At 38.3% G+C, this 13595-nt stretch overlaps 1 protein-coding gene across 3 annotated transcripts in view; it reads right to left on the bottom strand.

Moving 5' to 3' along the window:
- The window catches only part of dock11 (dedicator of cytokinesis 11), a 128550-nt gene that overhangs the window by 96139 nt on the left and 18816 nt on the right, over positions 1-13595 (bottom strand). For all 3 annotated transcript variants that reach the window (XM_067445448.1, XM_067445433.1, XM_067445442.1), the window contains exons 7-11: positions 12374-12508; positions 10701-10875; positions 6725-6804; positions 3561-3644; positions 3332-3472 (exon numbers count right to left, since the gene is read on the bottom strand). In XM_067445448.1, the coding sequence (XP_067301549.1) occupies positions 3332-3472; positions 3561-3644; positions 6725-6804; positions 10701-10875; positions 12374-12508 (615 nt within the window). The remainder of the gene's footprint in view (positions 1-3331; positions 3473-3560; positions 3645-6724; positions 6805-10700; positions 10876-12373; positions 12509-13595) is intronic.

The raw sequence follows: 13595 nt of genomic DNA on the forward strand, positions 1-13595 counted from the left end.
ACTGACCTATAACTGCTGTTCTCTGACAATGAAAGTTACACAATATTTGACAAATGTATTTAACCTGGTCTGGAGCCCCACAAAAAATTATTCAGTTTTCTTTCTGGTGAAAATGATTGTTTTATGCCTTAAAATAGCTTGAATGTAACTCTACACCCTTGCTTCATTTACTATACACGCCTCCACTCAATCGCACCAGCTCAGAATACCTGATCCACTCGCTCAACTTTACTGTTGTAAACGTAAACAATGGCAAGTGGAAATACTGGTTTATTTCAGCCATAGATGTCTGACCAGAAACTGATTCAGAAGAAGAGTTAATTATACAGGCTCGTCTACAAGTCGATGTATCAGACTGGTCATGCGTTTTATGTATCGCTCTCTACAATATCAGACACATAACAGTAATTAATATGAGAACTGTTGGCTTGACTACAGTCCCTAACAAAAGTCTTGTCGCTTATCTATTTTCTAGAAATACCTGATATTAACCTGACTTTTAATTAATTCATTGGTGTTAGAAATAGCTCATATGAAAAGCTAAAACCCTCCCAAATGATGTTTAATGCACTGAAATAAATAATTTTCACAGAAAAAATATTTATCATTTAATCAAGACAGAAAGGTCAAATTTTGGCAAGACAAAAGTTTTGTCGCCTATACAGAAATGGAACAAATTTACTGCAAATACAAAAATATGTCAGCAAATTAAGTTGTGGTGCTGTGAGATCCAAAATCTTGTATGACTTCCATGAGCTTGAAGGACTGCATCCATGCCGTTTGGCAAGGATTCATACAATTTATTGATGAAGTCATCAGGAATAGCTAAGAAAGCAGTCTTGCATGCCTCCCAGAGTTCATCAATATTCTTTGGTTTCGTCTTCCATGCATCCTCTTTCATCCTACCCCACATATGCTCAATGATGTTCATGTCTGGTGACTGGGCTGGCCAATCCTGGAGCATCTTGATCTTCTTCGCCTTGAGGAACTTTGATGTGGAGATGGAAGTATGCGATGGAGCACCGTCCTGCTGCAGAATTTGGCCTCTTTTATGGTTGGGAATATAAGAGGTAGCTAAGATTTCTTGGTATTTTAGACTATTGATGTTGCCTTCCACCCTGCAGATCTCTCGCACACCCCCATACTGGATGTAACCCCAGACCATGATTTTTCCGCCACCAAACTTCACTGTTTTCTGGGTGAATCTCGGATCCATTCTGGCTCCAGTAGGTCTCCTGCAATATTTGCGGCGACTGTGGTGTAATTCAACAGAAGATTCATCTGAAAAATCCACCTTCTGACACTTTTCCAGCGTCCATCCTTTTAGCAGGCTGTGGGCCTTGGCAAATGCCACATGGTTTTTCAATTGTCTTTTGTTTAGTGCTGGCTTCTGGGCACTGATTCAACCATGGAGGCCATTTCGAGACAGAATCCGACAAACTGTTCTGGTTGACACAGGGACTTCAGGTGACCAGGTCTCGTGGAGCTCTGCTGCAGTGGAAAATGGGCTGGCCTTGGATTTTCTAGCCAACAAACGGTCCTCTCGAGCAGTTGTCTTGCGGGGTCTGCCTGACCTGGGCTTGTCAAAAACGTCTCCAGTCTCTTCAAATCTTTTTTTTATCCTCTGTACTTGACGCTGAGACACATTGAAGGTGTCTGTCACATCAGCAGTGGATCTGGTCTTCAGCCTCTTGATAATCAAAACTTTAGTCTCAGGGTGAATCTTAGGCATGTTTGCAGAGGTCTAGTTGCAGTTGATGTGAAGGTCTAGCGTACTGGGGTTCTTTTTATACACACTTGAGACCTAATTGATCCATTATTAGTCACAGGTGAAGCTCATATGACAAGGTGACAACACTTATGTCTTTGCAAAAATTGACTCAATGGGCTTTACCAAGCTGTGAATATTAGAATACTTTTTGAAAGTTTAGTTTTTCACTGAAACATTATCACAAAAGCTGGTGGGATTAAAATGAGCCATTTCTTGTAAAAAAATCTTGATTAGAAATATATTTCAGCGGCACTTTAGGTCAATTTGTACACAAGCGACAAGACTTTTGTCAGGGACTGTATGCTCTCAAACTGCTAATAATGTGCAGTAGAACGTCAGTGGAGAAAACATAGTTCATAATAACATTGTAATATTCATCATAATTCACCCACTATATTACATTATCTGTCTGTTTTTTCTATTCCTTCTTAAAGGTGTGCTCACTAATGAGCTCCGCACATTGACAGGATTTTTATATGTTTGTGGTGATGGGAAACGGGCGATTTCAAACCTCGTTTTTAAGAAGAAAATACTCAGCACTGGTGTTGACAGATGACTTTGCTCATGGTTTGTCTTAAAGCATATTAAAAACACCACATGCACCCATAAACAACATTAAAAACCAGATTTTCAAGGGGTCTTTTAAGAAACAAATGTTTTTAAAAATATATTCATATTTTATTGCATATACTCTGAACATTAAAGCTATGAAAATGAAGACAAGAAATTACAGCCAAAAATTATATTTTTTTAAATTAAAAAAGTATTTAAAGTATATATGGTTTGGGCTATTTTGGGCTATTTTGTTGTTTTTTTATATATATATATATATATATATATATATATATATATATATATATATATATATATATATATATATATATATATATATATATACAACTACATTTTATTTTATATTAAATATATATATATATATATATATATATATATATATATCTATATATATATATATATATATATATATATATATATATATATATATATATATATATATATAACTACATTATATATATATACATATATAAAACAACAACAAAATAGCCCAAATTAGCCCAATAAAATATAAAATGTAGTTTTTTATATGCATTATGCACAGCAGTATACATATGAATATAATATATGCATATAAATTAGCAGTGCTGTATCTAAATGTTTTTATTTTTAATTTAATTTAATTCATTTTCACAAAATGTCTTTTCAGTACCAAAACTAAAACTGTTTATATTGTATTATTATACTAAGACTAAAATATACTAAAATATAACAGGACTCTTATATGGAAAAATGAACATAAACAAATGTCATGTGTAGAGGACAAACATGATTTAAGGGGTCATATGAGGATAACTGAGCCAAAGGTTATATTTGTTTTTTTGCTATGAAAATGATACAGGGATTATAAACATTCTCATGTAACTGGTCTCAACATTTCAGTAGAATTGGTAGCATTTACTACTAATTCAGATCATAAAACAGGACAACCAACAAAAATCTGTCACTGCCAAGAAAGATGAAATGTACAGATGAGAGTTTACTCACATTAGTTTGGACGCCATCATTCTTCTCACTGACGCATCCTTGCAGGTTAAAGGTTAAGTCATGACAACGAACCATGAGTCTTCTTCCAAATCGCTCTTCAAACGGCTTCACGTCAGGCTCGATGCCTGAGAAATCTAATCTCTGAAAAGAAAAAGGGAGGTATCATTTATTCATTTTCATCATTACTTAAGTTCAGACTGTCTTTCGTATTGTAGTACACAAAACTAACCTGCATCTCAGGATCCAGGGTGAAGATCTTCTGTCGGCCCTCATTCCTGCTCATTTTATTCAGCTGCTCAGTTTCTCTGGCATACTGGCGATCACAAGACAAAACCACTTTGGATTTGTAAAAGCTTATGAATAAAGTCATCAATTGTGGGATAAAGCTCTGCTCAATATACTTAATCCCACAATGCATTAAACTCAACTTGACCTTCCATTTCCAGTGTGATAAATAAACCAGAAGCAAAATCAACTGTGATTTTTAATATAACTTTCTGGTAAGAATATTTTTTTTTTAATACCGGGATGCCACTTTTAAATCAAATAAAATCGTACAACATGATAAGGTCACGTGACAACAATGAAGCATACTTTGTTTTAAATGTGTATCGTTGGATACCATTACATAATATTATTTACAACAGTGCTCAGTTTAATCTGCACAGCAGGGCTCCAGACTAATGTTTTTCACTAGGAGCACAGTGGCCCCCAACTGAACATTTTAGGGGCAGAAAATGTAGGGGTGCACACCGTAAATTAACATGCTAATTTCCACTGTATTACTAATAAATACTAGCCTGGATGCCAGCCGAACTTAGCCCCGCCCACTAAAATTTTAGGTCGGGCCGTTCGGTCTGGCCTTGCTCCATGGAGGAGTAATTATCCCCGAACAGAAACTGTTCAGACCAATGAAATCATCAGGGCGGGCTTTAGACGATGACGGACAGATGATAAACAGTAACGTAATCATGCACGTCATCAAAGGGGCTTGGACTTGGATTATATTTGTTCGAATCCTAAACGGAGAGCTTGTTTGTATATGCATTCACCATCACAATTTCTCTCAGAAATGATGATCATGTTGGGTAAGTACTCTGTGTATCATTACATTATTTTACAACACTGGCAAAGATCGTGTATTCCAGCCTGATTTACGCGCGTGCAGACAGGGTTGCCAAGTTTTTACAACAAAACGCGCCAACTACTAGCCCTAATAGCTTCTCGGGGGGTTCTCCGGGGAAAAAATGGCGTTTGGGGGGTAAAATGTGTGTTATTTTGGCAAGGTTGCCTGCTAAAATTCACACTCATGGGTCTATATATCACATAATAGTCGCTTCAACCCGCGGACATAGAAAACAACCCACGGAAAAAACGCGGACTTGGCTACACAGTGCAGTTGAGCTCTGTTGACATTTGACAATGCGTCGCTTCGTTGCTCTGATTGGTTGTAGGTCTATCCAATTGATGTCTTTCTTGGTTCGGTTGAAACACGCCCCATAATCACAGCCCAGTGGAGCAGTTTCAGACTCATATTCGGACTAGAATTGAGTATGACCACGTCAGGCTAAATAAATACTCAAAGAATGACAACATTTTGAGCAAATAGCGTTTTGAGTATGAGATGTGATAGAGCATGTGATATGTTGAATTCAGTGAAGGAATACGCCCTTTTATTTTGAGTCTGAACGAGAGATCCAGTTCATGAAGTAATTGAATGAGCTGGTGCATGTCGTTCGTGAAGTTAACATAATGAACCAGTTGTTGAATGATACTGATAGCGAACAGGTAGAGCTTGGCTCGTGTAGTTTGGCATATTTGCAGCAAAGAAAGAAATGTACACGTTACCACTGTAAGGAAAACAGTGTAAGAACGCAGGCTGATGGTTAAATGATTACTGTACAGCGTATAAGCACTGTTATTATTTATGTTTGAACAGGTTTCTCCTTTTAAATAAAATGACTTCATTACGTTTGATTCATGTACTTGTCATGTCCAGTGAACGGCAGTTCTGGTCAGAGAGGAACAGCCAATGGTTTGAGCTGATTGAAAGGCAACAGTAACTCAAATAAGCACTCGTTACAACCGAGGTCTGCAGAGGAGCATCTCTGAATGCACACGTCAAACCTTGAAGCAGATGGGCTTCATCAGCAGAAGACACACCGCTGTCACTCCTGTCAGCTATAAGAACAGCAAACTGAGGCCACAGTTCACACAGGCTCTCCAAAACTGAACAATGGAAGATTGGAAAAACATTGCCTGGTCTGATGAGTTTCAGTTTCTGCTGCGACGTTCAGATGGAAGCATGGATCCATCCTGCCTTGTATCATCAGTTCAGGCTGCTGGTGGTGATGTAATCATGTGAGGGATATTTTCTTGGCACACTTTGTGCCCCATAGTACCAATTGAGCATCCTTTAACACTAGATTTGCCATGGGGCAAAATTTACCAATGGCTGTTTTTCAAATGTACATAAAAGTCTCCCAGTCACTGACTTTGACTAAAATTGTATTTACAATCCCTTGTTGTTAAAAATTGTTTAGATAAAACCAGATTTAAAAACGGGGCATTTATACCTATAAGCGGCAGCGGATCAAATTTATCCCTATATGATTCCTTTATTTTCACACTGTTTGAGCAAAGCGTAGGTTTACTGTAAACAGTCACACAACACACATTCAAATAAAGATGTTTTAGCCTATTTATAAATGTTCAAACTTTGGATTAATTTTACATTTTTGTTTGGCAAATTTGTATCGTGTATTGCTTGCTACTGTGTTGCTATTTATCCATGTCTGCCCATTTCCTGACAAGCACATTTCCAATCTACGACGGAATGAATAAAACCATTTTCATGAATATGTTTTTATTGGTGTTGTTCTCTTATTCAAATGATAAATGATAAAACTATACAAATTTATAATTAAATAGGTGAAACTGTGCGCTTGAATTCGTATGTTATCTTCATCGTATGCTGTCATACATCCTATGCAGTGCGGTGGAATAGTATTGCTCTTTATTGTCTATTTAGGGTATTTTAGTCATTTAAATAACATGGGTTATCTTAATATGTGACTAATAATATTTTATTATAATATTACACCACCCAAATATGTGTTAATTTCCTTATAATTCTCGTTGTACATTTGCGATATTTCAATAATTTCATCATATTGCACAGCCCTAGTTAAGAGCAGCTTTGGGATGCGGTGGAACAGGAGATTTAGCATCATGTATGTGCAGCCAACAAATGTACAGCAACTGTCAATATGGACCAAAATCTCTTTTGGCCTAGTGACTGGCCTAGCAGGCAGAACAAAGCCACATAATTTTTTTTACAAAGACGTGTTCAAACCACTCCAATTAGCATTGCAATTATTTTGTGTCGAGTACCTTCATTAGCTCTGGATGAAGACTCCGACCAAAGCTCTCCGCGATGCTCTCCGGTTTCCCCTGGCTACTGCTGTCGTCATCTGTGCGGATGAGACATTTGTTAACCAAAAGGCAAACTGATTAATCCTCTGAAGGTGCATGCATGACAGACAAAACGTTGCATTATCATGCAGTGGGTGAATATGGGCTTATCTTAGAGGCCAAGCAGAACAATGAAACCGTTTTTTAACCACGACTTAATGGTACGTTTAAACAGTAAAAGTCAAAATCACATAGTCAAACCAGTTTCTACACTGCTCTGAGCCCGCTGGAACGAAAGAAGTAGCAGTGACTGCAATTACTGAAAAACACATGTCAAATTATGGACACTAGGGGGAGCTTTCTGGGATCTCAGCTGCCCTCATTTATTCAGAGAAGGTGGGCGGCTAGAAGATTTATCTCCTCAACGAGGTGGAACATCTTTAAATGGCTGCTTGATTCATATACTGGCACTTTCCAAGAATCGGGTACCGCTTGATCTCATGTTGTATCCTATTAGATTTATTATATAAACTATTATCTAACACAGGACATAAACTATCTGTCTCTCCCCTGGTGATTTTGGCCTAAATCCAGCAATTAAAATCAAATATTAATATAATCTGTTCAATCAATATTTATTATTTTAATGACCAAAGACATCCACATTTAGGCTAAATCTGCAACCCTGTTAAAAGCATTTTCTGAAGCTCCTATTTAAAGAAAAAAAATTACTTCATTTTTTAAATATTTTATTCTGTTTTGTTCGCCATTCATGGAAAGTGTCCTGTGTACTATCTAGACTAAGGGATCTCATACATGTTAAGACAGTCTGTTAAACTTAGAGCAATGGAAACCAGATGAATTTGAAAGCAGCATTTGAGACTGAAGACTGCAGGAGGATATCCAGCATTTGTTGTGTAGTTACTGTAGGTTTAATTCCAATGCTAATAGTTATGGTAATCATATAATAATCTACATTTTTGAGATCTGAATCGTGCATATTAGTCATTCCAAAAATCGAGAAGTTACACATTGAAAGCATGTTATTGAAAGCATAATTTCATTTCCTCATGACCATCACATGGAAGGTCTTGAAAACAAACAGCACCATTGGCCAAAGTTTATACCATAGACACACAGGGAGTTGTTTATCAGTGTCTTCATTGAACAGGCCAAAAGCACTCCCTTCACAACGGCTCTATGTGCATAAAGCCTCCCTGACATTTCAGTAATCTGTTATCAAAAGAGATCATCAAATTCAATGGGCTTTTAAAAGGCCCCAGAATGAAAACAAATTAACTATTTATTTAGCAGAATAGGAACTATGCACCTCTTCAGGAAGTAGCACAAACTACAGTTTCCCTACATTGATAAAAAGCTTGATATTTGGTTATGTGGGGGATAATTATTGTGTTCCAAGATGAAGGGAAAACACTGAGAATAGCCAATTACAAACTGTGACATGTCTTTGATGATGATGATGATGATGATGATGATGATGATGCAATAAGTTGCATTACATCATTGAAGTCATGACGGTGATCTCAAAAAAAGCTTAAGGAATAGTTAATTAAAAAGTTATATTCTGTCATTATGTATTCATACTCTTGTCTAGCCTAGAAATCTAGACGCACCCTAGCGGCAGCAAATTTAATCTGCCCGCGAGTGTCATCTAGCAACTCTCAATACCCTTCTGAGCTGTATTCGCCTAACTCTTGCCGAGCCAATCACATCGTGTATAGAGTCGGTGGGCGGGGTCACGACGGCCGAGTTGCGTTTGCGTGCTTCTAGTAAACAGAAATTGGTGAACGGCGGTCTTTCGAATCAGCTTTGACCGCAACTCTGGAAGACTTGGAGTTAAGCTTTTCTCTGAGAAAAGGACAAAGAACGGCACTGAAGTCATTCTTAAAAAGGGAAGATGTGTTTGGAGTTTTGCTGACCGGATACGGCGAATGTTTAATCTATCAACAAGCTCTGCTTCACCTTCGTTGCTCTGGTTGGTGTAGCGCTATCCTATCGCGTGCTGAGGGAGTTTGAAAGACAACCGTTAATCCCGCCCCTCGGATTGAGCTGTCAATGGTGAGTTTCCAGACCAAACATCTTGATGTGAGTCTGGCTTGTCAGGCTAACTCTTGTCCTCCTAAACCTGTATATTGTTATTTAATGGTGGAACACAAAATAAGAACATTTTAAGAAGCCCCGTGTAATGCTATTTTAAAAGTTCCTAATTTTGTTTTGGAGGTTTACATGCATCCAAGGTCAAAACACTTTCATTTTCTAATAATATTTATTGCACATCACCTTATTTCTCAAAGAGTCTTAAAAAAGGTTAGTTCTAAGAACCTGCCTCTCTAAACCCCTCCTTTCTGAGAGCCTACTCTGCTCTGATTGGTCAGACGGCCCAGTCTGTTGTGATTGGTCAACTGCTTACAGCGTGTCAGAAACTAAATGGCCATTACCATAACTGAACTTCATCCTCAGTGCTTCATATACAGTGATATGAACAGAAACGATAGCATTGGTTTTACCGGATCTTCTCAACATGTTGACAACACAAACCAAACATTTCCAGCCTCAGCTACAACTACAGTGTTTGAGGGTCAAGATGCCGTTCACAGGCAGCCAATGAAGACCATTGACTGTAATTATGCAAATTTTTTTACAAACCTACATAGTTTCTTGCAGGAAGTTAGCCTAGAAATCTAGACGCACCCTAGCGGCAGCAAATTTAATCTGCCCACAAGTGTCGTCTAGCAACTCTCAATACCCTTCTGAGCTGTATTCCCCTCACTCTTGCCGGGCCAATCACATTGTGTATAGAGTTGGTGGGCGGGGCCATAATGACGACGGCCGAGTTGCGTTTGCGTGCTTCTAGTAAACACAGAAACTGGCGAACGGCGGTCTTTCGAATCAGCTTTGACCGCGACTCTGGAAGACTTGGAGTTAAGCTTTTCTCTGAGAAAAGAACAAAGAACGGCACTGAAGTCATTCTTAAAAAGGGAAGATGTGTTCGGAGTTTAGCCGACCGGATACGGCGAATGTTTAATCTATCAACAAGCTCTGTTTCACCTTCGTTGCTCTGGTTGGTGTAGCGCTATCCTATCGCGTGCAGAGGGAGTTTGAAAGACAACCGTTTATCCGCCCCTCGGATTGAACTGTCAATGGTGAGTTTCCAGACCAAACATCTTGATGTGGGTCCGGCTTGTCAGGCTAGCAGGAAGTGAGACTGGAATTACATTACGACTTGCTTCATGCATCGATCCTTTGCTTTAGAAGACATTAACTATTTGTTGAGCACTTTGATCTGAAATTCTACAGACCTTTAAAGCGGTGGTTCTGCGTTTTTTTTCTAGGCTTGGTTGTGTTTATGGGGTGCAGTATAACATGTCTTAATACTTCTTTTTTTAAAATGCAGTATTTTTCTTATATTTGACCTTTATTCCACACCGCTGTCTCCACTGTCCTTTGAACGGCTCGTTTGCTTCCTGCTTCTATGAAGCCCATCCCTCTGAAAAACGCAATGGTCTTAGATTGGTTAGATGGCCAAATATAGTTTGATGTATTTTTCTTGGCTGAAGTGCCAAGCGCAGGTTGTCCGGAAACGTCACGCCACCATTACGGGCAGAAGTCACATCTGCGATGACTAGCAAGGGTTTATGATGTCACCAACCCGGGAAGAAGCTTGTTGTAGTCCAAACCGGCCGTTTTTGTAGGCAATAAACTGCCATAACTTTAAAAGACAATATCTCCGTTTGCATTGAACTTTCAGCGCTGTAACTTTGCAGATAACTAAAGGTAAAAAAGTGAAAACACATGCAACCACCCCTTGAATAAATCACAAGATGCGATATTACACACTGCATAAAAGGTAATATCCAAAAAAGCATACTAGGGGCACTTTAAGCATCTGCACATGCTAATACGTGTGCTTTCAGTGTGTTTGTGTGTTACTTACCCAGAGAACCCTCAGAGGGTTCGGATCCGTTCCTCCTGTCCTCCATCGTGTTCAGTAAGGCCTGTTTCAGCGTGCTCACCCACTCCTCCATCTCGGCCTCGCTTTCGGCCGCCAAATAGTGACTGTAACGCTCCTGCATCTTCAGCTCAAAACCGTTGCGCCGCATCTTAGAGCACTGCAAGAAATGTCCTACGTTAGTCAGTGTAGGAATTTAAAACAATGGTTCACCCAAAATGAGAATGACCTCATGATTTACTCACCCTCATGACATCCTAGGTGTATATGACTTTCTTCATTCAGTTTTAGGAGTAAAAAATATCCTGGCTCTTCCAGGCTTTATAATGGGAGTGAATGGTATCTTAGATTTTGACGCCCATAAAAGTGCATCCATCCATTATAAAGGTACTCCACACGGCCCCTGGGGGTTAATAAAGGGCTTCTGAAGCGAAGAGCTGCGTTTTTTTAAGAAATGTATTTACCCCCTGGAGCCGTATGGAGCACTTTTATGATGGATGGATGCACTTTTACCTATTCGGACGGGATTAGATTAACATGGGGACATGGGGGTAAAGTAATTTTACCTCAGGACGTCTGTAATATTAATGGCCAATTCGCACGGGACAAGACATCTCAGTAAAACTAGCAGAAGTGGGAGGAGTAACTCGCTTTACGCACCTCCTTGACGTCGTGTGTATGTCGTTACCGTTATAACGTGAGCAAACGTTTGGATTATGTTGGTAATAGACACTTTCCTAGAGCTAAAATGTGTTGTGCCTCTAATAAGTGCTTTTGATCTTCTTTTTGCTTTAAATGACATGCGGAAAATACTGGACGTTTTCCACAGATTTGTCCCACCACCTACAACGCAACCGAATGCTTCAAGCGCCTCCAAGGTCGCAAAATGTGCTTTTTTTAACTTTTAAAGAGGAAATGACGGAATTTTACCATACATTTTTACAGCAGGTCTAGTCGAACGGGATTAGTATTACCCAAGGTCATTTTTCCGGACCTTTTTACAGAAGGTAAAAGTCTCAGTAATCTTTACTTACATTGTCCGTAATGATTACCGAGATGGCACATTCGGACGGGACTAAAATCACAGAGAACCTCTGGTTATAATTGCTTTACCCCCACGTCCCCATGTTAAACTAATCCAGTTTAACTATTCGGGCTTAAGATACCATTCACTCCCATTATAAAGCTTGGAAGAGCCAGGACATTTTTTAATATTACTCTGATTGTATTCGTCTGAAAGAAACAAGTCATATACACCTAGGATGACTCGAGGGTGAGTAAATCATGAGGTAATTTCCTTTTTTGGGTGAACTAAACCTTTAAGAGCTGTTTGTGGTTGTAATGGGTGTTCAGTAAGGGAGATTCCTCTGTGCTGTTACTGATATTACACCCCAGCCCGAGGGCTACTACATGCTCTTGCTAAACCTATTGAGAAACATATCAAACCAAGTTCAGACTTTACCATCTGAAGTATGAAGATTGAATACTTTTGTAATTTTCATCAGTTGTTGTATGCCTCATTTGTCACTTTGGATAAAATTGTCTGCTAAATGAATAAATATAAATTACATATTTTACACATTTTACAATTTGTATTCTATAATGCTAAAAACTTGTCATGATTTCTGTATACAAACTGATAAATTTAGAGCATGTACCGGAACTACATCTATACAGGAGTCCAGATAGATGGAGCCTTTTGATTCTTTGTAGTTTTTCTCATCTTTATATGAATTCAGTATGTAGGAGCCATCAGGGAGTTGAGACAGGTAGAAATACCTTCTCTTGAACACCTGTGGAGAACAAAATGCATGTGAAAAATGGAGGTAAAGTCCATTGAAAATAAACAGAAAGTAACATTTAACCTGCTTCACTCTCACACTGCTATTAAAACTAAAACTAAAGTCTCTTCTGCTCACCAAGGATGCATTTATTGGTTAAAAAACACAATAGAACAATAATATTCTGAAATATTATTACAATAACAGTTTTCTATTTTACTATATTTTAAAATGCAATTTAGTCCTTTAATCATTACTCCAGTCTTCAGTGCCCCATGATCCTTCAGAAATCATTCTAATATGATGATTTGATGCTCAGTAACAATTTCTTATTACCAGTGTTGAAAGTATTAATATTTTTGGGAAACTGTGACACTTTTTTTTAAGATTGCGTGAATGCCATTGTATACTATAAAGCATATAACAACACTCTTTTGTCTTACTTTTGAACTGTGTATTTATTCTTTAATAATTTGACACCTAACAAACACATTTTAGTGAAATGTCTCCTGATTTTATCATCTATTGGCATTCATACATTTTTAAGTGCGGCTTAAGTGTCCAAATATTCAAACAAGCTATATCCATTATCTATTCTTAATGTTATCTGAAAGCTATGTGTTCATCTCCAGACCAGTCTATAAAGTCTATTCATGACACTCACAGGCCTTTTTTCACAGTCAAGGCTTAGATTAAGCCAGGATTAAGGCATTTAAGTAGCTTTTATAAACGTGCCCTAGAAAAATACATTCCTGGAGTGCATCTTGAGACAAAACAATGGAACTAACATATTTTGAGATGTCAGTGCAAGTTGCTTTCAGGTAAAACGGCTCAAAAGTGCATTTTAGCCTGGGACTAGACGTAAGCCTTGTCTGTGAAACGGGTTAACTAGTAATGGGACTGAATAAGGCTGTGTTTTACACTCGGCTTTAACATGCGATCAAGCAGATCGGATCATCAGCCAATCAGGATACGGCGCATTTACACTTGTCAACATCAAGTGGCTTCTCTATCTTGATAACTGATCATATCTCTGTTTTCCAAGCATTATTTACAAGTCTGTAATGGAAAGATTGCCCAAATACAAAGTCGACCTGAA

The sequence above is a fragment of the Pseudorasbora parva genome, chromosome 1, assembly GCF_024679245.1.
Source record: "Pseudorasbora parva isolate DD20220531a chromosome 1, ASM2467924v1, whole genome shotgun sequence".
Classification (NCBI taxonomy): Eukaryota; Metazoa; Chordata; class Actinopteri; order Cypriniformes; family Gobionidae; genus Pseudorasbora; species Pseudorasbora parva.